This window comes from Corythoichthys intestinalis, chromosome 12 (genome assembly GCF_030265065.1).
Source record: "Corythoichthys intestinalis isolate RoL2023-P3 chromosome 12, ASM3026506v1, whole genome shotgun sequence".
In the NCBI taxonomy this organism is placed as follows: Eukaryota; Metazoa; Chordata; class Actinopteri; order Syngnathiformes; family Syngnathidae; genus Corythoichthys; species Corythoichthys intestinalis.
Genome location: NC_080406.1, coordinates 41749290 through 41773356, shown reverse-complemented (window position 1 = coordinate 41773356; position 24067 = coordinate 41749290). Strand labels below are relative to the sequence as shown.

Below are 24067 nucleotides of genomic sequence, written 5' to 3'. Positions count from 1 at the left end.
ATGTCCAATCCATATTGACTGAGAGGGTTGACAGCTGTCGAACGATTGGACATCTGTCGCAGTCAGTGGCAGTCAATTAGTTACTTTATGAAATAAACTAAAAGATGTTGGAACAGGAGAGTTGTTGACGTGTTTCGTTAATTTCGTTGCTCTTAGTAGGAATAGAGTGATCCCTCGTTTTTCACGCTTAATGGGAACAAGAAACCCCTGCGTAAAAAAGGAGTAAATTAGAACCCTCTAAAAAAACCAAAATTTTTTTTAACCTGTCCTGTTCAGCTGCTTCGATACGGAGAATCAATATTTTTATTCACAGTACATACAGTATACTGTATATTTTTTGTGTATAGAATACAGTAGTTTGATATATGTACAGTAAATATTAATATACTGTAGATACAGTAGCATGCATTAAATAATGTATAAGTAAGATAAAGCATGTCCAATAGTTCAACTTTCTCGTATACTGTCATCATTTGTCTCTTCTTCTTGGGTTCGCTAGAGCATTTAGCAAGTGGAGGACGTTTCGGAGCCATTTTAAACGACGTCACAAGCGTAAAAAGGCGAGAGGGAGTGGACTTCCTTCGATAGGTATGGGAGAGCAGCTGGGTAAAACGTCTTGGCCAATCAACTTGTGAGATTACCGAGGAATGCTGGCTGGCAAACCAGAGAGGTGGATTTTGAGTTGGATGGGCTCTCCCTGCCTTGTGCTATCGAACGGGCAGATTTTACGCCATAATTTCTCATTTTTTATTAATATATATATATATATACAAAGTTTGAAGCTCAAAGTAGCGAGGGATCACTGTATGCGAAACTTACTGTGTGGTCAATGTAATATCCGTTCTTTATTAGAGCAACTCTTATTCATCTATCACCGTCAATGGCAGCCAAATCGCTAATAAATAGACATCATACAAATGATTTTCTCAGGTCAAGTGAGGGGTTCAAATTACCATGTTTCAGTTGTTACAGTACATTTTCAAGTGTACCACGGATAGAAAGACCTGTAGTTTTTAAAAGATAAATGTTACGAGTTATAATAATTTGATATTAAAACCCCTCTTAATGTTTTCGTTTGAATAAAATTTGTAAAATTCTTATAACTGGTAGGTCGCCATTGTTGTTGACGTCACAGGGCGGTGACATAACATGAGTACGCTGCCGTACTTCCACAGTGTCACCCTTTAACTACATTAACATGTCATCGGTTCTGCCCTTGCAATTTGAACCCGATTGGAACATGAATGAGAAGGACTGCAAAAGCAAAATGAACAGGAAAGACAGGATGAAACGAGTACCGTTCATGTGTCAAGTTTGCTAGTGACAGCACTCCCCTGCTCTAGTGACGAGAGCAGGAGGGTGTTTGATGTCAAAAACTGTTTGCGCATCTTCAAGGTAAACTATTGTGTGATCCAACTTACTCCAATATTATTATAGAAATAGTTAGCATCCAGAGCTGTTGTGTGTGTGCCGTGCATCACAACACACGTAAACGTTCGCCTCTACCGAGACGTCTAATGGCGTCTGATGACGTCTTACCTTATTTATGTCACGTAAAAGCAGATGTCCAGATTTTTGCTCATCCTGCTGGTTGCTTCCCGGTGAATAAGTGACACGGAAAACGAATTAATGTATTAAACTTAATCTGATTGCTGGCTATTCGTATCATTGTCTTCCCAACAGATTATAATGACACCTTATTTTGCACATTGAAATCTAAGAGGCAGAGAAAGGCAAGTGAATACAGGCATTCAGATTCGTAGCTCGGACCATGCCGTTTATTGGCATACGTTTCAGTAACTCCTTCATAATAAACATAAGTATCATACATTGAAAATACAACAAAAATAATATTCATATCTCTCAAAAAATGTTCACAAAAGCAAAGGGCTTCAATCTGTATTAATGAGGTCCTAGTCTCACACAGTTAAACAACAAATTCACAACCAAAATAAATATCCAAAATACACATAAAACTTACTCAGATTTGGGTCAAACTTTATTTAAACATTTTAGCAACTTGTTTAGCTCAACAAATACACTGGATGGCAATATTAAGTCACAAAATGCACTCATTGGCTTGATCTCTAATTAATTTAAAACTCTCCATTGACACCTTGTGGTATATTTAAATCACTACCTTACATACTTAAAGAGTGACACTGTGGAAGTGCAGCGGCGTACCAATGTGACGTCACCGCCCTGCGACGTCAACAACGATAACGAGCTACTAGTTTATTTTTTTTTATTTCAAAATTTTTACAAGTTTTGTTAAAAAGAAAACATCAAGAGGAGTTTTAATATCAAATTATTATAACTTGTACTAACATACATGTCTTTCTATCCGTGGTACCCTTTAATTTTTCTTTATCACCTCATTTACCCCTGATTACTCAGAATTGGGATGTAATGAATGTGTTGGAATATGACTCATGGTTTTTCACTTTCTTTTTTATTTGAAAAAACTATAAAAGTTTAAATATTTTTAATTTCTTTTACCTATATTTTACATCAACATTCATCCATTTCTGGTTGATTTTTAATTCCATGTATGTTGCTAACATATTTATCCAATAACGATGAATTTGATTCGGATTATAATTTTTTTCCTAATGATAATTTAGAGCAAGTACAGTAGTATGTTAATTCAACAACTGACATCTTACTTTGGTTGGATGGCCGGCAAGGGAATTATTTGGCTGCTGTGTACTTTAATATTCTCTGACTTGTTTGGGGACATGTGTTCCTCTCAGCCGTGATGAGATCTGAGAGCTAATTTAAGTTTATTTTCTGGCCAGCAGTCCCACTGGTTCCTCTCTGTATCTGACCTCGTTAGTCAACTCTAAAGAGTTCCGATTTTATGTTGATGATTCAACTGTAAGTCTCTCGGAGCAAACTGATGCGAGATGTTTCCTGCAATAATGTCATCAGATAGTGCAGTAAATTCTCTTTATATACTACTGAATCATGTCTCTTCTTTAGCAAAGGCAGCTTGTGACATGAGCTATGTGCAATATTACAAAAAGTGTGCCATCATCTTCCACATTTATGTTTCAACTGTCTGTACCATGATTCTTTGGATATGTGGGGTGGACAAGAAGGTCCAAACAGGAATGCTAAAAATAGAGTGACACCACTGGCAGCTGACATGTGTTGCCCCCTGAAATGCGACTACAGGCACGGCCACACACAGGACCCCTTTGAACCACCGCATCCCACCAACTCGACATGCACATGGAATAAGTGGATGCTTGTATGCACTCTTCAAAAAGATTGCCGTTATGTTCCTGTCTTTGTGTCTTGTTATTGACTGCGCTGCACTGACAGTCATCTTTGCAGAAGAGTGGAGAGGTTTAATATTGTGATTGTTATTGCCACTTTGCCACTTTCCAGTGTCTATTGAGCGGCACCATCACAATCCTCCTGTTTTCCTGTAGCACTGCTGTGTTTTCCCCCAACCCTCCAGCAAACTCTTAAGATCACCGACCCTGCGCTGTAGTGAGCACTCATTGATGCCTTCACTTCCAGCTGCTGCTCCACTATTGATGTTCCAGCCTTAACACTTTACAGGGCACTCATTTAACTCATTGCCTGCAAAAGGCTGGGTATGTTAATTGCTATAACTTTTTCCTTGTTTTAATAAGAAAGCAGACCTAGCCTCATAATATATCTGAGTGTTTTTATGCAATTTGACACAAACTTTCAAACTTTAAAGTACAGTGCTTCATTCCTATCAGAGTTTGTCCTTTTCAGACCAACACAAATGTAGCCTTCCGTAATTTTCAGTTTGACACATTTTGTGATCCGTCATCAACTGACTTATATTCTTGTTTGTCTATTTACTTAAACAATCACGTATAGAAAATAGTGATACACAAATAGTGTCATTTTTCTGTTATGTGAGAGTCAAGAGACCCCAATGGCAAAATTATATGACCTTTTTGGCAGTGCCTCAAAGTGCTCATTACGTAAGTCAAGGCAATGCATGTATGACCCTACTATAACTATAGCTCCTGACTGGGTAGCAACTCATGTTGTGTTTATAAAGTGTGCCCACTGTAAAATGTATACACATGCAAGCAGCTGATTACTCAATTGTTTGTTGTTTCTTTACAGATAGAACACATTATAATGAAGCATGACTACATTTTGAAGAAAGGAAATTAATTTCTAAATTTTACTGAATGCTGAAGTTCAAATAGGACAATTTAGGAGCCAAATTAAAAAACAAAAATAATGTGAGTTACCGTCAGTTGAATAAGTCACAAGTTTGACATTTCATTTAGAGAACAGGTGGTGACAAAACAATAAACTGATTTAAATGTCATTCCATATTGAAAATTGAATGAAATATTTTAATTGTGTACACATTTTTAGGTGACACCCCAGTGTAATAATCCGTGCATCATTTGTTTAACCAATCTTCAATTACAAATCCAAAGCAAAATTAGCCAGAACTGTTTCTTTGATTTTCAATTTTTGAACTGATTCCTATATTAAAAAATACATTTGAAAGTACAGGTTCAGAGCATGATTTTATCAATTTGATATAAACAACATGAAGATGACTACTTATGTTATAGTCTGTGATGCACTCATGAAATGAAGCAGTTCAGTGCATTTGGTGTGCCATTCCTTAATCACCTACGTTTTTCCTGATCGGAACTGACTACTTTTGAACACTTCCATGGGTGCAGTCGTAACAACTTCCTCTTAGCATAAGTCCAGTGTTGTCAGTAACACGTTACTGTAATCTGATTACTTTCTTTCAGTAACGAGCAATCTAACGCGTTCATTTTTCCAAGCCAGAAATCTGATTAAATTTAGTTTCCTCAGTGCCTGTGCGTTGCTATTTTGTTGTTGCCTCATACTGTATGTAGAATGAATACTGTAGTCATGTACGAAGAGCATTTGAATTGAAAATACTGCTCTTGAGTTTGGAAGTGACATCACATCTCATGTTTTCTCATCAGAAAAAAAACGGGTCACGTGTATTACCTTGACCACAACATAGCCTGGCTACCTTGTCAGGTAACGAGACAGCCAGCACTTCTACAGTTTGTAACCAGCCTTTATAATATGTGTAATTATGTACATTTTATTGTACGTATTGTACGTTTTATTGTTATTGTACATGATTTGTAATCATAGGCGAAGTTTTACATTTGTGGGACTGGGGGGAAAAGCATATGGAAGACTTGAAGAAGTCAAAAGTTTGGACACACTTCATCATTTTTGCGTTTTATATATTTTCACTACTATTGTAAACTATCACTAACGAGATCAAAACTATGAACGAACATGTGGAATGGCAAAAAAGAAGTTAAATAACTGAAAACAGGTTTTGTATTCTACATTCTTCAAAGTATCCACCTTTGAGGTGTCTCCAAACGTTTGGCCATTACTGTATATATACACATCTTGACACTGTTCGAGTTCAATCAACTGTTCAAGTTGCTGTTGGTAGCGTTTGAAAGCTTAGGTTTAAAGAAATTCTAAATATCCATCTTGCCTCCCCTGGTGTAGTTTTGGCTAAGCAAAGCAAAGGATAGTCTCCAAGGTGCTAGTCACATGATCTGTTCGAAAAAGGATTTTGACCCATTATGAAAACTGTACTTTGTAGGATTTTTGTTCATTTCATAAATTTTTGTTGTTTATTTTATTGCTTTACGACTTTTATAGACAACATTTTAACAGCTAGGTCTTTATTTCAAAGGGGAAGTTCAGAATTTGTTACATTAGGCTTAATCTTGGAGTTGGCGGGGGTTTAATTAGTTCTTGGAGTTTATCTTAACAAATTTCATGCAGTTTGTCAGTTATTTGTTAGTTTTAGGGCTCCGGAATGGCCAAGCTAGGGCAAGTCAATGGTGATTGAAATCAGCTCCATCGACTAATTAAACCCCCGCTAACTCAAAGATTAAAGAGCATACGACACGAGGAAAAAAGTCTTAAATGGCATTATTATGTGAATTAGAATCATATTTTGAGACGATTCGACTATATACAACAATTTAGCAAAGCACAGATGACGAGAAATTAGCCTTTTAATCTGCCAGTTAGCCACGCCTACCATTATAGGGCTTTAGCGTCCCCAACAGGTGGATGACGTCAGCGGTAGACTGGTCTCATCGATTTTACTATTCAGCCCATTGAGGGGGAATTATTCAGAACGAGGAAAACGCGACGAAGAAAGCCGCCAAATGTCATTGTTTCAGTCTCTCTACTCCAATATTTTTACAGGATATTCTTTTTATCCAAGTATTTTTCCCCAATAGCAATATACAGTAAATGGCTTGAGAAGGACCAGTCAGCCTGTCGAGGGAGAGCTATTCAGAACGAGGAAAACGCGACGAAGAGAGCAGCAAAATGTCATTGTTTCTGTCTCTTTACTTCAATATTTTTACAGGATATTCTTTTTATCCAAGTATTTTTCCCCAATAGCTATATAAATGGCTTGAGAAGGACCAGTCAGCTCGTCGAGGGGGAACTATTCACAATGAGGAACACGCGACGAAGAGAGCGGCAAAATGTCATTGTTTCTGTCTCTTTACTTCAATATTTTTATAGGATATTCTTTTTATCCAAGTATTTTCCCCAATTGCTAAATAAATGGCATGGTCATGACAAATAACAGTCTTGTGCTGAATGGAATATGAAATAATAAAAATGCATTTATTCAGGACGACATGGCAAAATTACTCCATAATGGTCAAAACTGTCGACTTCACCTTTACTGTCGCACCTCCCGAACTATATTTTATGACACCTAAATCGGACATTTGTCATTTCCCTTCCCCGGCTTCGGAGAATGTAAGAAACCAGAAGGCGTGACAGCTAGCCGACATGCTAACCCGAACCGAGTGATGTTTCAAAGTCTTCAAAGCGGAAAATCACACATAACTATCCTGGATTATTTGACATGACGACCCGGTTGTCTATTGTTGTCGCGGATCGGCAAACCGCCCGGCGGAGAGCAATTTACAGTTCGTTCCCTGGAGGAGGGTGGCTGGAGTTGTTGTGCAGCTAACGGGCTGCTGCTAATGACCATTAGGACAGCTTTTTACATGCCTATCAATGATCAAACGTAAGTAGTCCTTCATTTAAAGGAAGTTTGTAGTGTTTACTTTGTAATCGCTGTATTCGTATTTGACATAATACAAAACAAGATGTTTACTCACTTCCTCGTAAGTCCAATGGTCCCACAGTAAATATCCACGGTGAATGGGAACCTTTTGAAACTCCAAAAAGGCGCATACGCCTCTCCCTCATACAGAATGATTTTTCTGCAGCCGTTTGGCTGGCGTGATGCGAAAAATAAACGTATTAATCCGCAAAATCAGCTGAATCATTCGTCCCCATACACAACAGTACGCTGTACAGTGAAGAGGACGTCTTCTACCGTACACGTCACAGCGCCCTCCTCCTCAATGCAAGACCGAAGCCGGAAGTCACTCATTTTCCTGGCGCGGGATTCAAAAAACTAAATAAATATAGCGATCGCCTCCACACACATCCAAGCGGTCCATATCATTCAGGAGCATAAAATACCGCGTGTATTATGAAATAAACATGCTTTTTCGTGTCACAGGCACTTTAAGCCTTATGTAGAAAACTCAATTACACGCAATGACATTTTTCAGTTTTTTTGTTTGTTTGTTTTTTTATGTTGAAGCAACAAAAGGAGAAACATTGGTAAAAAGTAACTGATAAGTTACTTTTAAAGTAACTTAGTTACTTTGATAATTAAGTAATCAGTAAAGTAACTAGATTACTTATTTGAGGTGTAATCAGTATTTAAATTAGTTAAAGTAATCAGTGACAACACTGAGCATAACGCAGTACTTCTCAAATAGCAGATGTGGAACCAAGCTCGTGCCACCACAAAAACCAGGTGTTTTTGTAGCCATGTTGCCACTGTGTGATGAAAGGTATGTTCTTCCTATCCCTGCATTTTCATGTGTCGGGTGCTCAAAAGATACTTAAGCTAAAATCTTGCGCATGAAATGACTTGTTGCCTTTGATATAGTTATTACGATGATGATTGTAATTATGATGTTTAATTATTATTTACTACAACTACTGTATTTGCTACTAGCCTGTTGCTAATCAGTACGTCAGCATGGCACAATTATGTCAACACATAAATGCAAGTCATACAAGTTTTTTTGTTCCTTTGTTTACAGGTGGAAAATGCTGTTAGGCAAAGTAAGACAAGTTATGTGCCTCACAAGAACGCTTACTGTACATTGATGGACATATATCGAGACTACGTCGTTCTATCTGGGGGCGGCCGAGAGGCTGGGGCTGGAGGAGGTGGCTCGCCTCGTGGTGGACCGTCAGCTTAATACCGAGATCCAACTATCAGGTTCTTAACTGCAGCAACTTTTAAGATACGCGAATGGAGCTGGAATTCCTGAGGGCAGCGGGAAAAAGCCTGTCTGGAGGCCATAATTTCAGGTGAAAGTTTGGCGAGGCTCTGGAGCTCTGCTGTCTGATGTCTCATTCTCGTATGCTATTTTTCCAATAATTTTATAAATTGTGATTTATTGACCTGTTTTGGACATGCACCAATCGTTTGAAATAAATCAAGAAATTGAATCATGTTGTCCAAATGTTTTATTGTGATCAATATCTGCAATAAAAAAGAATGACATAGTATTTTTGTTTATATGTACATACCTTGTAGTATTTCCTTGTAGCAACAAAATCCATGTCAGCCCTTCTGCATTCGGCAAATGTAATATAATTTGTAATTTCATCTCATTTTGGTCACTCAAGTGGACAGCGTATCAGTCTATATCTAACGTCAACACAAGCTGACAGGTTGTTATAATTTTGTCCACGAATGATTAACGAAGTAATAGGAACAATCATACAATCTCATGTATGTCTCATCTTCGTCATGCTGAATCAATTTTTGGACATTCCGTGGGTTCCCCAGGCTTGATTTTGCAGTTCTAACTTCGTCAACACACTGCTAACTTCAACCGCAACCCATGAGGTTTTTTCTAAACTGGAAGTTCGAAGTAGAAATTTTCCAAGATGGCGCCACCCCTATTTTGCTCAGGAAACTTATCTATATTTGAATCAAACAAGAGCACACAGGAAAGAGATATGAAGATATGGAAATATGAAGAGCTAAGACGAGGAAATATGATGAAGCGTATGTAGTATTTGGCTTTTGGATTTGACTTTTAATACAGTGGGAGAAGGGGAAAGACCAGTCTGTTTACTGTGTCTAAAAATGTTTGCAGCGGATAGCAGTGAGGCAAATCAATTAACACGTCACTTAAAGACTTTAAACCCAAATCACATTGATAAGCCACTTGATTTTTTTCAGCAAACACATACCGAATACTGCCAACAATCGTCCCTCTTTATCCGTGTTACATCAGTAAACCAGCGAGCACTGTTAGCATCCTATAAGGTGGCATACAAAGTTGCTTAGTGCAAAATAACCCCGCTCCATAGCAAAGGAGCTGATACTGCCTGCAGCAAAAATAAAAACTGATGCTCTGTTGAATGCCACTGTTGTTTTGGTTCTATTAAGTTTAGTTTTTTCGGTCAAATCGTTTGGCATATTGTCCTCATGAGTTAATGTTGCTAATCAATTTGAAGTAATTATTATTTATTGATTTGATAAAATATTATTTTCAGTATCAAATGGTCAAAAAATGTACATTGGGTGTATTTTGACAGTTTGGATGTGACTTTTTTTGTGTTTAATTCAGGAAAATTGATGCGCTTCAAGTCTTTTCTATTACAAACAAAACAATGTTGATAACGTCATACTTTATTGTAAATTAAGCTATTTAACTTTTTCCCCTTTAATATTAAAAAGGAACACAATGTTATGCAAAAGTGTAGTTACAGTGGGGCAAATAAGTATTTAGTCAATCACCAATTGTGCAAGTTCTCCTACTTGAAAAGATTAGAGAGGCCTGTAATTGTCAACATGGGTAAAGCTCAACCATGAGAGACAGAATGTGGAAAAAAAAAATCCAAATTAGAGTGGAAAATAAGTATTTGGTCACCTACAAATAAGCAAGATTTCTGACTGTCAAAGAGGTCTAACTTCCTCTCTCGAGGTCTAACGAGGCACCACTCGTTACCTGTATTAATGGCACCTGTTTTAACTCATTATCAGTATAAAAGACACCTGTCACACTCCAAACTCCACTATGGCCAAGACCAAAGAGCTGTCGAAGGAAACCAGAGACAAAATTGTAGACCTGTACCAGGCTGGGAAGACTGAATCGGCAATAGGTAAAACGCTTGGTGTAAAAAATTTCAACTGTGGGAGCAATTATTAGAAAAAGGAAGACATACAAAACCACTGATGATCTCCCTCGATCTGCAAGATCATGCAAGATCTCACCCCATGGCGTCAAAATGATAACAAGAACGGTGAGCAAAAATCCCAAAACCACACTGGGGAACCTAGTGAATGACCTACAGAGAGCTGGGACCACAATAACAAAGGCTACTATCAGTAACACAATGCGCCGCCAGGGACTCAAATCCTGCACTGCCAGACGTGTCCCCCTATTGAAGCCAGTACACGTCCAAGCCCGTCTGCGGTTCGCTAGAGAGCATTTGGATGATAAGGAAGAGGACTGGGAGAATGTGTTATGGTCAGATGAAACCAAAATAGAACTTTTTGGTAGAAACACAGGTTCTTGTGTTTGGAGGAGAAAGAATACTGAATTGCACCATACCCACTGTGAAGCATGGGGGTGGAAACATCATGCTTTGGGGCTGTTTTTCTGCAAAGGGACCAGGACAACTTATCTGTGTAAAGGAAAGAATGAATGGGGCCGTGTATCGAGAGATTTTGAGTGAAAATCTCCTTCCGTCAGCAAGGGCATTGAAGATTAGACGTGGCTGGGTCTTTCAGCATGACAATGATCCCAAACACACAGCCAGGGCAACAAAGGACTGGCTTCGTAAGAAGCATTTCAAGGTCCTGGAGTGGCCTAGACAGTCTCCAGATCTCAACCCCATAGAAAATCTGTGCAGGGAGTTGAAAGTACGTGTTGCCCAACGACAGCCCCAAAATATCACTGCTCTAGAGGAGATCTGCATGTAGGAATGTGCAAAACATTTACATGTTCCTGGGGGGCTCGTAAGAAGAAATAATTGCGAAGCACTGGCATAAGCAGTTCTGCATCGATTAATCGGGGATTTATTCGGATTGATTTTAAAATCAATTACACAACTCTGAGTACAATATACAGAATGAGGAGAGAACATATTATATTATTGTCTTTTGACATTGTACATTTGACACTGTAGCATGTTCAAGACAAAAAAGCTCACCATAACATTCTAGCCTTTTAGAATGACCGCTCACAAATGCTTCACTCAATTATATACAGTACCGGTGAAAAAAGTCATCCACGCACACAAGATTTGAAACAAGACCCCATGGACAGCTGAATGGGCCTCTGGCAACAGAAGGCTATTTGGCGGTAAGGAGGAGGGGGAGGTACCGTAACAGCTGAATGGCTACACAGGAGGGAGGAAATGTCGGAGATAGACATTTCGAGTATGTATGTTTGCAGTCGGAAGTCTACTGAAATGTATTCAGCTAAGTAATAGATGTGAATAACCATAAATACCAATTTGGGGTACTGGTGTGCCTGATTTTGCAACTGATGAGTGTAGGTAAAATTGTTCAGGGCTAGAATCGGTAAAACCTAAGTTCTCAAAAAGTGATTAATAAATTAAAATGGAGACAAGGTGGAGTCATTGTTGGACAAAATTGGTAATGGGAGGACGTAGAGGAGGTGTCGGGGTGAAGGTGGGTGTGGCAAAGCTACAAATAACCACTCTCGCTGCTGGGGGATTCTTCACTTGGTTCCCCTCCCATTCACCCAGCGGGTCAGTTGGGTCTTCTCGAGCAGCTCCACCACACCAAAAAAGTCAAGCCTACAGCCATGAGCAAGTCCTACTCCTCCTCGGCCCAGACGGCCTCATCTTACCGTCGCACCTTCGGTTCTGGTGTCAGTTCTTCTCCGATGTCTTCCCTCTTCTCCCCTCACGGAGGAAGCCGCAGCTCCTCGACCCATACGACTCGAGTGTATGAGGTGAAAAGCGGTGCGCCTTCCTATTCCAGCTTCAGAATGTCCTCTGGTGGCGCCGGCCTGGGTTCCTCCACCGCCGTGCGCACCTACGGCGAGAAACTCGACTTCAACCTTGCTGACGCCATGAACCAGGACTTCCTCAACACAAGGACCAACGAGAAGGCCGAGCTTCAGCATCTCAACGACCGTTTTGCCAGCTACATTGAGAAGGTCCGTTTCCTGGAGCAGCAAAACGCCGCTTTGACGGTAGAGATCGAGAAGCTCAAGGGCCGCGAAGGACCTGGGCGTGTGGCTGAGATGTACGAAGATGAAATGAGGGAGCTGAGGAGGCAGATTGAAGCTCTGTCCAACCAGCGTGCTCGTGTGGAGGTGGAGAGAGACAACCTGGCTGATGACCTCCAGAAGTTGAAGCTCAGGTAGGTGAAGACCCAACACAAATGAGATAAGTTTCAGTACAACATTGTGATGCACAGACAAGCAACGGTGTTGAGTTGAGACATTGAATCCATTTTAACTGGCGATCGAGTGATTGGCTTGAGCCTCTCCAAGTCCAAATGGATAGGATGTCTATTGTCATCAAAGGCAGCCAATGGGTACATTCTTTAAATAAGATTAAAACCGAACAGAAAAGTAAATTTTGTTTCCTTAATTTCAATATTCTGAGTGAAAATATGGCAAAGTTACTGTAAGGTCAATGTAAAAACAGTCAATGAAAAATACCCGCTCTACTATAAACTACAGTATATAACGAGTAATTTAGCGATTGTGTTACATAAGTCCCATTGTTTCCACTTTCTTCATTGCAGACTACAGGAGGAGGTTCACCAGAAGGAAGAAGCTGAGAACAATCTGTCTGCCTTTAGAGCTGTATGTCATTTTTCTTCTATTCACTACCTTTTAAAATCTTTTTAGTTCATTAAAACAAGTTCAATTGTTATCTAGGATGTGGACAATGCCACCCTGGCCAGGCTGGACCTGGAGAGGCGCATTGAAAGTCTGCAAGAGGAGATTGCCTTCCTCAAGAAAATCCATGAAGAGGTTTGTTTAGCTGCCAGTTAAAAATATCTTCTGTAGCTGCTGACGAATGAGACCAAGTTAAATAGACTAAATCAGATGCTGGCGCGTAGTTCAGTGGCTGCAACACGGCAGTAACTCATTCACTGAACTCCATAGAAGACGCCTTTTATTCCTCAACTCTAACCTTTGAGAAATTCTGAACAGGGGTTAGCTTGAAAAGAGCAGGTCAGCTGTTGTCTTTTTCCACACTGGGGAAAGAAAAGGAGTGTATGCATGTGAACAGATGCGAAGCTATTTATACCTATTGGTTGATCTACAGGGTAGCTGAGGGCAACCAAGCTTTTCCTGTTAAAATGGATCAGTAGTGCTTGGTTAAATGAGACTAACTTCAGGCTAATTTTGCTTTCAAATTCATCTTTGTCGTGGGCAGTGTTGAAAAAGTAATTTAATTACTGATTATGCCTCAAAAAAAGTATTCTAGTTACTTTACTGATTACTTTATTATCAAAGTAACTAAGTTACTTTAAAAGTAATTTATCACTTTTTACCGATTTTTCTCCCTTTGCTGCTTCAACATAAGAATGACAACAGAAAAATGTAATCGCATGTAGTTGACCTTCTGATAAATGAATTTAAAGGGGAAGATCAGAATTTTTCACATAAGGCTTACTTTTCGCGCTAGCAGAAGTTTAATTAGTCGATGGAGTTGATTTCAACCACCATTGACTCGCACTAGCTCAGCCACTCCGGAGCCCTGAAACCAATAAATAACTGACAAACTGGAATTTGCTCCCATCAACTCCACCAATGAAACCCTGCTAATTCGAAGATTAAACCCAATGTACAAAAAAAAACAACAGAATTTCATATCAGTGCCAATGTAAAACAATGCAAATTGACTGCACAATAATCAACAACACACAAATGAATTGCACAGTGCAATAAACACAAAGGTGGGGGTGGGCGCGCGCCGAGGATGCGCGCGAACAACCCGGAAGTACACCGTACACAAAAGTGGTCAATTTTGCCACAAAACACACATCCCAAAGATGCTAAACGAGCATGTCACCTCACAGTATAAATGTGCAACACTAATATGATGTAAGCAATGCTTGCCAACTTGTGCGATGATGGCCCGTCGTTGCAACGGCAAAGCTATGAAACAGCCGCGCATTTAGGGTGTCAAACCTATCGCTGATACACCCACAGAATGAAGGAAAAATACTTTCATTCATGGATGTACACAGATCAACATTCCCTCGCACATCTCAACACTCACCTCGAACGTGCACCCGTGCTGGCAGCGTGGCCCACGCCTTTCTCAGTCCCAAAACACTTAGCGCATGTGACTCGAGACCAAAACAGGAAGTAGCTGTGAGTGGTTACCATGGAAACAAACACAAACACGTTTTCTATTCAAAATGCTTTTCGTACATGACTACAAAATTCTTTATTCAACATACATTACGAGGCAATAACAAAATGGTAATGCACAGACACTAAGGAAACTAACTTTAATAAGATTAAAATAATCAGATTACAGCGTGTTACTGACAGCACTGGTCGTGGGCCACATAGTAGTTCTGATTTCCTTTGGAAGGCACTAATCGCCAACTAATCAATTATCAAATGAATCAACTACTATTTTGCTGGTCAATGACTCTTATTATGACATTGTTGAACTAGAAATTGTGTAAATCCACTTTTCTGAGTGTCTAAATAGCAAATACACTCACATATATATATATATATATTTTTTTTTTTTCCAAAGAAAAAAAATCATAAAAATGTAAATATTCTTTTTCAGTTCATTTGTTTTTAAGTTTTTGTTGAATTACAAAATTGAGAGAAAAAAACAACATTTTCTCTATATATTTGTTTAATTCAGTGGTCCCCAAACTACGGCCCATGGACCGGATATGGCCCGCCTCCACATTTGGTCCGGCCCCCTGAACATTTTTTTTTCTTCCCCCCAATAGTGTTATTTATTTCCTGTTTTTTTCTGTGAAGATCCCAGAGAGGGTTATTTGGTTATTATCTATTTAATTAATATTATATTATTCATTCATTCATTTTCCATGCCGCTTTTTCCTATTATATTATATTATATTATATTATATTATATTATATTATATTATATTATATTATATTATATTATATTATATTATATTAATTTTATTTACATTTGTTCCGTGAAGAATCCAGAAAGGGTTATTTGATTGTGGCTTTCTGAAAAACAATACATTTTTACATTTAGGCACTCCTGCAATCGTCACACTTTTTCTGTTTACAAAATGACCCGGCCCCTCATCAGAGAAGGGAAAAGTTAGGTGGCCCTCACAGGAAAAAGTTTGGGGACCCCTGGTTTAATTTATCTGTTTATCTTATTTGTTCGTTTACTTAAACCAAAAAAAAAAAAAAAAAAAAATACGATAAATATTCTCTTTTAATTGTTTTTAATCTTTTTTTTTTCTTTTTTTCTATTTTACACTTTTAAAAAATAGGGGAAAAACAGTTTATATTCTCTGTTTTCTATTGTCCTTAATAATTCATATGGAAAATGTGGAAGTCGAAGAAGCATAAAGTGAGCCACAAAAAATGACGTAGTGGGCCGGATCTGCCTTTGGCCGGCAGCTTAAGTTTGACACCCGTTCTATATACGATACAAACAGTCTGATAATAATGATATTTCAGTGTCATTATCACAACCGTAACCATACGACTCTCATTGTAAATGACTGACTCTACAGGAAATCCGTGAGCTGCAGAGCCATATCCAGGACACTCAGGTGCAGATCCAGATGGACATGTCGAAACCCGACCTGACCGCAGCTCTGAGGGACATCCGCATGCAGTATGAGGCCATCGCCGCAAAAAACATCTCAGAGGCTGAGGATTGGTACAAGTCGAAGGTAGAATAACTCATTTATTGTCGTAAGTCTTTTCACTCTCAGAAAAGTCCCTTTAAAAGCTTTAAGGGTATATATCTATTTTACCAATACAAGGGTTAAACTACAATGCCCTTTGTTCAGGTTTCAGATCTGAACCAGGCTGTAAGTAAGAACAACGACGCCCTGCGCTCTGCCAAACAAGAAACCATGGAGTACAGACACCAGATTCAGTCCTATACCTGTGAGATTGACTCACTCAAGGGCACTGTGAGTAGCACATTCAGTGTCTCATAATCATATTTTTTTCTTGACTTATCCATCTATTCTCCTAGTACTGTATGTTGTCATAATTCCTAAGCTTCTTTTTAAAACTTAGTATTTTTCCACATGTCTGCTCCTCCAAAGAATGAGTCTCTGCTGCGTCAGATGAGAGATATTGAGGACCGCATGGGTCGCGAGGCTGCCGGTTACCAGGACACTATTGCGCGTCTGGAGGAGGACATTGCCAAGATGAAGGTCGATATTGTATATTCCATCCATTCAATCTCCAATTGATGCATAAAATCACAAATTCAGATCACAGATAATATGCCACGCTTGGTGATACTCATCAAACTAAACACCTGCTGCTGTTTGTCGCAGATGGGTTTATTTACAGTCGTTGCAGAGTTCGAATGTTTGGGGAAGGTGTTGATTTGATGACGGCATTTGTTTTCTAGGATGATATGGCCCGTCACCTGAGGGAGTATCAGGACCTGCTCAATGTTAAAATGGCTCTGGATATTGAAATCGCCACTTACCGCAAGCTGCTGGAGGGAGAGGAGAGCAGGTGTGATATTCTCATGTGCAGCCTGCAAAAATTCACAGTTTGGAATCGCAAATTCGTGGATTCGCGGTTGCACAGTAATTGTCAAAAAACCAACAACAAAAAAACCCCAAAATGAAATAATACCTATTAAAACTTCAATGTATGTCTAAAACAATTCATATTCACATTTCCTTACACATTGTATTGTATCTTTGTGTTATTTCATTTTCCAGGATCACCACCTCCATGCCTGTCCAAACTGCTTATTCCTCTATTGGTTTTAGAGGTAGGTAAAGCTGACAAGCCTTTACACAAATATACCCTAAAACCATCATAAATTCCATACGAAGGGATACTCGGCTAAGTATAACCCATCCCCAAACATGGGGTTTGCTATTTTAAGGCCATTACATAATAACAGTGCCCCCACCATCACTGTGTGGGGATTTATGACATGTAACCAACCCTTGCGGCTTTCTGCTTCATAGAACTGGTGCTTGGGCTGAGCTGAGTCACTAGTGACATTAAGTTAGTTAATTAAAACGCTAAAATGGGGGTGCATGTTTCATCCTAGAGACCAGTCCTGAGTCTCAGCCTCAGCGTCCTTCCGAGATGCACTCAAAGAAGACCGTTCTCATCAAGACCATCGAGACACGTGATGGAGAGGTTAGAAGAAGCACACATAATTGCATACATAACTACATGCACACAGACTTAAGTATTCCAATTTTTTCATATCCAGTTCATACAGTGAGGGGAATAAGTATTTGAAAACCCTGCAATTTTGCAAGGTCTGCAACTCTGAAATTATGAAATTTTCAAGGTAGGTGCTTGTCCACTGTGAGACGATCTAAAAAAAAAAAAAACAATCCAGAAATCACAGTGTATGGTTTTTTAACAATTTATTTATATTATACTGCTGCAAATAAGTATTTGAACACCTGTCTATTATCTAGAATTGTGAGCCTCAAAGACCTGTTAGTCGCTTTTAAAAAGTACAACGAATAAGTGGAGTGGAGGTAGACTTTTTGAGTTGGACGTGTGACTTGTTTGAGTTGGTTAGCTGCATATAAACACCTGTCCACCCCATACAATCAGGAAGACTCCGATTACTAACATGGTCAAGACCAAAGAGCTGTCCAAAGACACCAGAGACAGAATTGTAGACCTCTAAAAGGCTGGATAGGGTTACGGGGCAATTGCCAAGCAGCTTGGTGATATAAGATCCACAGTTAGAGCAATTATTAGAAAATTGAAAAAGCTAAACATGACTGTCAATCTCCCTCAGACTGGGGCTCCATGCAAGATCTATCTCGTAGTATCTCAATGATCCTAAGAACGGTGAGGAATCAGCCAAGAACACCACAGGAGAAGCTAGTCAATGACCTGAAAGGAGCTGGGACCACCATTTCCAAGGTTACTGTTAGTAATACACTAAGATGTCATGGTTTAAAATCCTGCATTGAATGGAAGGTTCCCATGCTTAAACCAGCATATGTCCTTGCCCGTTTTAAAATTGCCAATGACCCTTTGATCATCCAGAGGAGTCATGGGAGAAAGTCATGTGGTCATATGAGATCAAAATGGAACTTTTTTTTATCTCAGTTCCACTCATAGTGTTTGGAGGAAGAAGAATGATGAGGACCATCCCAAGAATACCATCCCTATTGTGAAGCATGGGGGTAGTAGCATCATGCTTTGGGGGTGTTTTTCTGCACATGGGCCTGGACGACTGCACTGTCTTAAAGAGAGGATGACCAGGGCCATGTATTGTGGGATGTTAGGGAACAACCTCCTTTTCTCAGTTAGAGCATTGTACATGGGTCATGACTGGGTCTTCCAAAATGACAAATGCCTGAAGCAGATAGCCAGAATTACCAAGGAGTGGCTTCATAAGTCAGTCTCCAGACCTAAACCCGATAGAGCTTTGGAGGAAGCTCAAACCTGATTGATCTAGAGAAGATCTGTGTGGAGCAGTGGTGCAAAATCCCTGCTGCAGCCTCTGCAAACCTGGTGAAAAGTTACAGGAAACGTCTGACCTATCTAATCAATCTTGAAATCTATGGATACTGAACCAAATATTAACATTGATTTTCTAAGGTGTTCAAACGCTTACATTATTTGCAGCAGTATAATACAAATAATTTGTTAAACTATTATACACTGTGATTTTGGGCTTGTTTTTTTTTTGAGATCATCTCTCACAGTGGACAAGCACTTACCATGAACATTTCAAACCCGCCCATCATTTCTAAGTGGGGGACCTCGCAAAATCACAGGGTGTTAAAATACTTAATTTACTCACTGTATATTTTGTGAGACTTGTCCCCAAATTTTTTTTACAGTATTTTGGGAAAGGATTAAAAAAGAAATTGCTGTTAACGGTCAGTATGATCACCAATGTTATTTTTGTGGGTACTTTTGAAATTTAGGAATGCTTATTTACACCTGACACTTGTTTCTTCAACTCTAATGTTCTTTACAGCACTACATTCTTTACTCTTTTGCTGCCATTGAAGGTAATAAACATCCAATCCATCCTGTCAAAATGGATTGGTTGTCTATTGCCGTCAATTTGTGATTAGATGGGAGCTTTGCAAGGCAAAGGCCCATTTAATAAAATTCCTCAACATTATTCTTCCTTATGATCATCTTAATTTCCGCCCAAAACCGTTTGACCGACCGGCACTCTTCAGATATCAAAATGGCTGGAATTCTCGCGCGACGCGGGGAATTTTTCGAATGACCCCCCCCAACGTTTTGTGTTTGTGTGTAAATGTGTGTTTAAGAAAAACAACAACAAAACAAATTCAAAAATCTATCTAGTCCTACAATTTTTCAAAATTCCAGGACAGTAAGGGGCGTAAAAGTTGTAAACAATATTTGCAAAAAAATTACAGTTCCCTCAAAATTCGCCTAATGGGATGCCATTGACAGCCATGTATGTCAAAATTTCCCATTCATTTTCAATGACAAAAAAACCTGTGTGGTTGTGATTTTTCACCAAAAGCTTTCCCTTACAGCCCATTGACATTCGACTGGCGCCCAAGTAAGTTGATGCCATTGACAGCCATGAACGTCCATGTCATTGACACCAATGTACGTACACAAGTGACTTCGAAATGTCCCTAAATCAACAGGAAGTGACCTAATATCAACAGGATGTGTCCCCAAAATGTCCCCAAATCAACAGGAAGTGATTCCAAAATGCCCTAAAACCAACTGGGCGGGTCTTAGATCTGTATCAACCACAGCAAAGCTCTAATCACAATTTCTCCAGAAATTGCAGTTTCTAGTTTAATATAAAATTCCTTCCTCTTTTGCTAACTATCCTAAATGAGTTAATCATATACAAGAAACAACACATTTGATGAAAACCAGGTGCCCAAATTATCTGCAATATACCTTGGTTCTTAATGTTTTACAATATATATTTATTTATTCTTTGCTGTGTTTCTCAGGTTGTCAGCGAGTCCACACAACACCAGCAAGACATCATGTAACCAGGTGGTGATTCCATGAAAAAAAAAAAAATCCACAATATGTTGACCAAAAAAATTAATAAAGATGATAATAACAATAAAAAAAATCTTAGAAATTTTACCACAGTAGTATGACAAACCTTGGTCAGAGCGACTGTGGCGGCACATTTTCCACATTTTGTTTGTGCAAATATGCATTCGTGCAGCTGGCTAGAGAATGGCTTGTGTTGATGTTAGAAGCTGTAGCAGAAGTGGGCGAGATGGCAGTTAAAATGTCAAGAAACATCTCATAAAAAAGGAACTAAGTCATGTGTGACATTATGATCTTGGCCTTGTGCCGAGAGCGTGCGATTGTGTGTGCATGGGCGACCATGTGGAGCTGCTTCACTCTGACTAAAATTTCAAAATAAAGACATTTGTTATCAGAAATTGTTCAAGGTTCTTCTGACCCGACAAGGAGTTTTAAAATCGTTGGTGCCCTCCCTCATGTAGCTTGTGCGCACTACATTTATCAACTGAAACAATTGCCTTGCCACCAAGCGTAGCATTTTACTGTGCACATCTAATTCACTCTTTGACAAAGTGGGGGCCCCGTTGAAATGATCAGAAACGGTCGGCGTGAACAATGGCCAGTTAATGAGCTGGGCCCTGCTACAGTGAGATCTACAGTGCAGCATGTGTCTGAAGTTACTGGACTGAAAATGTTAGCAGAGATAAGAAGCAGACGGGGGAGGAAAAAAAGAATGCTAGAAGAAAGCGCGACTGAGAAGGCAGCACAGCCGGTGAGCAAGACAAAGAGAGTGCGATGTTAATGAAAGGTTACAATGGGAGGGAGATAATCACTGAAACAGAGAGAGGACGATAGCAAGCAAAGTCATTTCAAAGCTTTCGGTCAGTGTTGTTAGGCCAAACTTTGTGCAACGTCTCCAGTCAGTAAAGATATATACTAAGAAGTACTTGAAAAGTAGTATATACCGTGCATTCTATTTTTTTCCACGATGCTGGCATTTGACCCTGGTAAGATCATTTTGTTGCTTTATAGAGAAAGTGAATATTTTTGGGAATAAAAAAAAAACAAAAAAACAAAACCATAATATTAAAGGGCAACTGAAGAGCTTTTTGGATTTTGCTCTTGAGTGTTTTACTCAGTTGAATTGTATTAAATGCATCATTCGCTGTCTCAAAAAGTACATAAAAAAAAAAAAAAAAAATGACCACATAGTTTTTGAGTTATGGCCATAGCAACACCATAGCAACGAGGGACGTGCCGTCCTGCCGACCGCTACCTCATGACGTAACTTCCAGGAAGCCTCGCCACCACTCTGAACACGGAAATATAGCACCACGCTATCCTCGCCATATATTGCAAACATTTTCTGGGTTTTACTCGCGGGATTCGTCATGCCATCTCGATATGTAGCGATGAATTGCTCACAGGAAGACTCGAGACTCTAGGAGTGGTCCAAAAAAACTTCTCCTGCAAAGGTTTGGACCGTTTTTGTGAGCATGCATACAGGTCCCCAATCGGCTCATTGTTTTCATCATTTCAGCCACGACAGCTTTGAAAACCTACAGCAATGCAACCTTGGTTTTACAAATACGTAAGTAGACCCTTACCTTTCTGATTCTAAAATTTGATGCACTTCTGTTGATAAACGAGGGGGACTCCTACAGCCTGTTTTTTGAACCGCGACTTTTGTTGTTGTTGCTGCTGTTGCCCTGTCATAAGTAGATAGGTTTGCTGACAGGTCTACTCATGTGATTTTATGACTATATCAATAAGTGTTATGTAAATTCAAATGTTCCCAGCACCGAATAGGTCCTTGGCTCATTGTTTTTTGGCCTGTCACAGGGTAAATATAAAGCCTACATATAAAACAATCCTCTGCCAGGCCCTAATGTATCAAATACATCTCAATAAAACAATAACTAGTATACTTCAACATCAAGGTCTGCCTATTTGAAGAGGAAACAAGAGCATCAAATAGATGCTGCTTTGACTGGGGCATTATTATTTGATCACCAAGAAATTATTATTAAATCAAAATTAGGATTCATCCAATATTTTCATGCTGCTGTGATTTTTTTTTTTTTTTTCTCCAGGAAGCCAAACATAAAAAATTAAGCGGTGGAAACCCTCAACACGATAAAAAAAGCGTTGCAAGTCAGTCGCCACCCAGTTCCCCAAAATCAAGAGAGAGTGGGTCGAGTCATGCCAAGTGATGCGGTGTCCAGCAATGACGACTGAAGAGATCCTATGAGGCCTGCCAGATGCTGAATTTCTTCCGTCTGCGACATCAGATGACGATGACTTAGGAGAAATAATTGTGCAAATTTTGATGACATGAAATCATAAACTAGTCATATATACAGTACACATTTTTTAAAAAGAAAAATCTAGTTACCTTCATATTTTAATGATAATGCATTATCTTTGTATAGAGAACACTTAATGCTAGAGAAAAGAGTAAATACATATTCCCCACTGCCATTATAATTTTTCAATGTTGCGCTAGTCCGTTGCTATCCTAACTTTGTGTTGCTTACTAAATTTATTAAATTTTACTTTGATGTGTGCCATTGTGTGCTTGGTATAACTTAGCTCATATGTTGTGTCACAATCTGACAGCGAAAGCTGATGCTGATTCAACATAAATCTGGTATCATTTATTATTGTGGCCTATTGAATATTTTTTCAGAATGTAATATAATTACAATATATTATATACCAATAGAATACATTAAACAGTGAACAAAATGTATCAATGTTGTTTACAATTTATGGTTTTATTTTTTTAATGTAATTCATGCCCCTGTCAGTGCTTCAGCCTCCTCAAGTTTGGCTCTCACGTCTGGGATCTCCTGACGACACAGGCATACTCTTGGAAGGGTAATTACTTGACGGTTTACAGCAACACCTGGAAAATGAAATCGTTTTGTCATTTATTTTGAAAAATCAGTAACATATCATTCATTTAGCCAGATTTGAAAAATCTGGCTGTGGCCATTCACATCTGTTTCTTGACACTCGATGATACATGCTACATGGAGTTTTTGGATCGAAACAAGGTAAGTACGTGATAATATCTCGTTAAAATCATGGCGTATTTAATTATGCTCTCGCGTGCTCTCACCTCCAGTTAGGGTTTTGCTGTTTTAACGTTTTTTATTTAATGGCCTCCTGTTCAAAATTTTTCTTCCCCCAGAAAATTGAGATTTTAAGCTTTCCAATGATGTATCACACATGCCTATAGGACAATTTTGAAATTTGGCTAAATTGGGGGTCTCAGAGCGGAACTTTAAGTCACCTGAGTGTTTTCCACCATAAACTATAAATTTATAAAATGCATAATAAAAATAGAAAAACACTGGGGTTATGCCCCTAGTAATACTGTAAAGTTGATTCATTATTATTATTTTTAAAATTTCATATTATCTAACTCTGTCTGCCAGTGACGACAATAGATGACGATAGATGTCCAATAAACTGGGAGGACTAGTTATGAATGCAAATTTTTTCTGTGTCATTGACTGAGCTTGACAGCCAATCCCAATTTTGTGTGAGAAAAACTGTCAGAAATAATCACTGCCAGGCCTCACAGTCGAAATGGATTGAACATCTAGCACCCTCAATGGCAGCCAATGAGTAAAATGTCATTTTAAAACATATTGTAGTTCATATTACTTTATTGTAATTGTTGTGGTGACTTGGGTATATACAGTGGTATGAAAAAGTATCTGAACTTTTTGGAATTTCTCACATTTCTGCAAAAATCCCCCATC

General features: G+C 39.0%; 1 protein-coding gene across 1 annotated transcript; it reads left to right on the top strand.

The window, feature by feature from the left end:
• The first annotated feature begins 11855 nt into the window (after window positions 1–11855).
• On the top strand, window positions 11856–20686 carry LOC130926922 (desmin-like). Its single transcript, XM_057852246.1, has 10 exons — window positions 11856–12502; window positions 12893–12953; window positions 13029–13124; window positions 15854–16015; window positions 16136–16261; window positions 16400–16510; window positions 16714–16823; window positions 17036–17088; window positions 17377–17468; window positions 20264–20686. Exons 1-10 carry the CDS (start codon window positions 11940–11942, stop codon window positions 20303–20305), a joined length of 1416 nt encoding a protein of 471 aa, XP_057708229.1. The 5' UTR covers window positions 11856–11939; the 3' UTR covers window positions 20306–20686.
• The last annotated feature ends 3381 nt before the right edge of the window (window positions 20687–24067 follow it).

What these genes read in the sequence shown, in the direction of transcription:
- LOC130926922 (XM_057852246.1), top strand. Translation starts at nt 11,940, where the DNA reads ATGAGCAAGTCCTACTCCTCCTCGGCCCAGACGGCCTCATCTTACCGT. An exon ending in CTCCAGAAGTTGAAGCTCAG is followed by an intron (nt 12,503 to 12,892) that starts GTAGGTGAAGAC and finishes TCTTCATTGCAG; the next exon opens with ACTACAGGAGGAGGTTCACC. An exon ending in AGGATTGGTACAAGTCGAAG is followed by an intron (nt 16,016 to 16,135) that starts GTAGAATAACTC and finishes CCCTTTGTTCAG; the next exon opens with GTTTCAGATCTGAACCAGGC.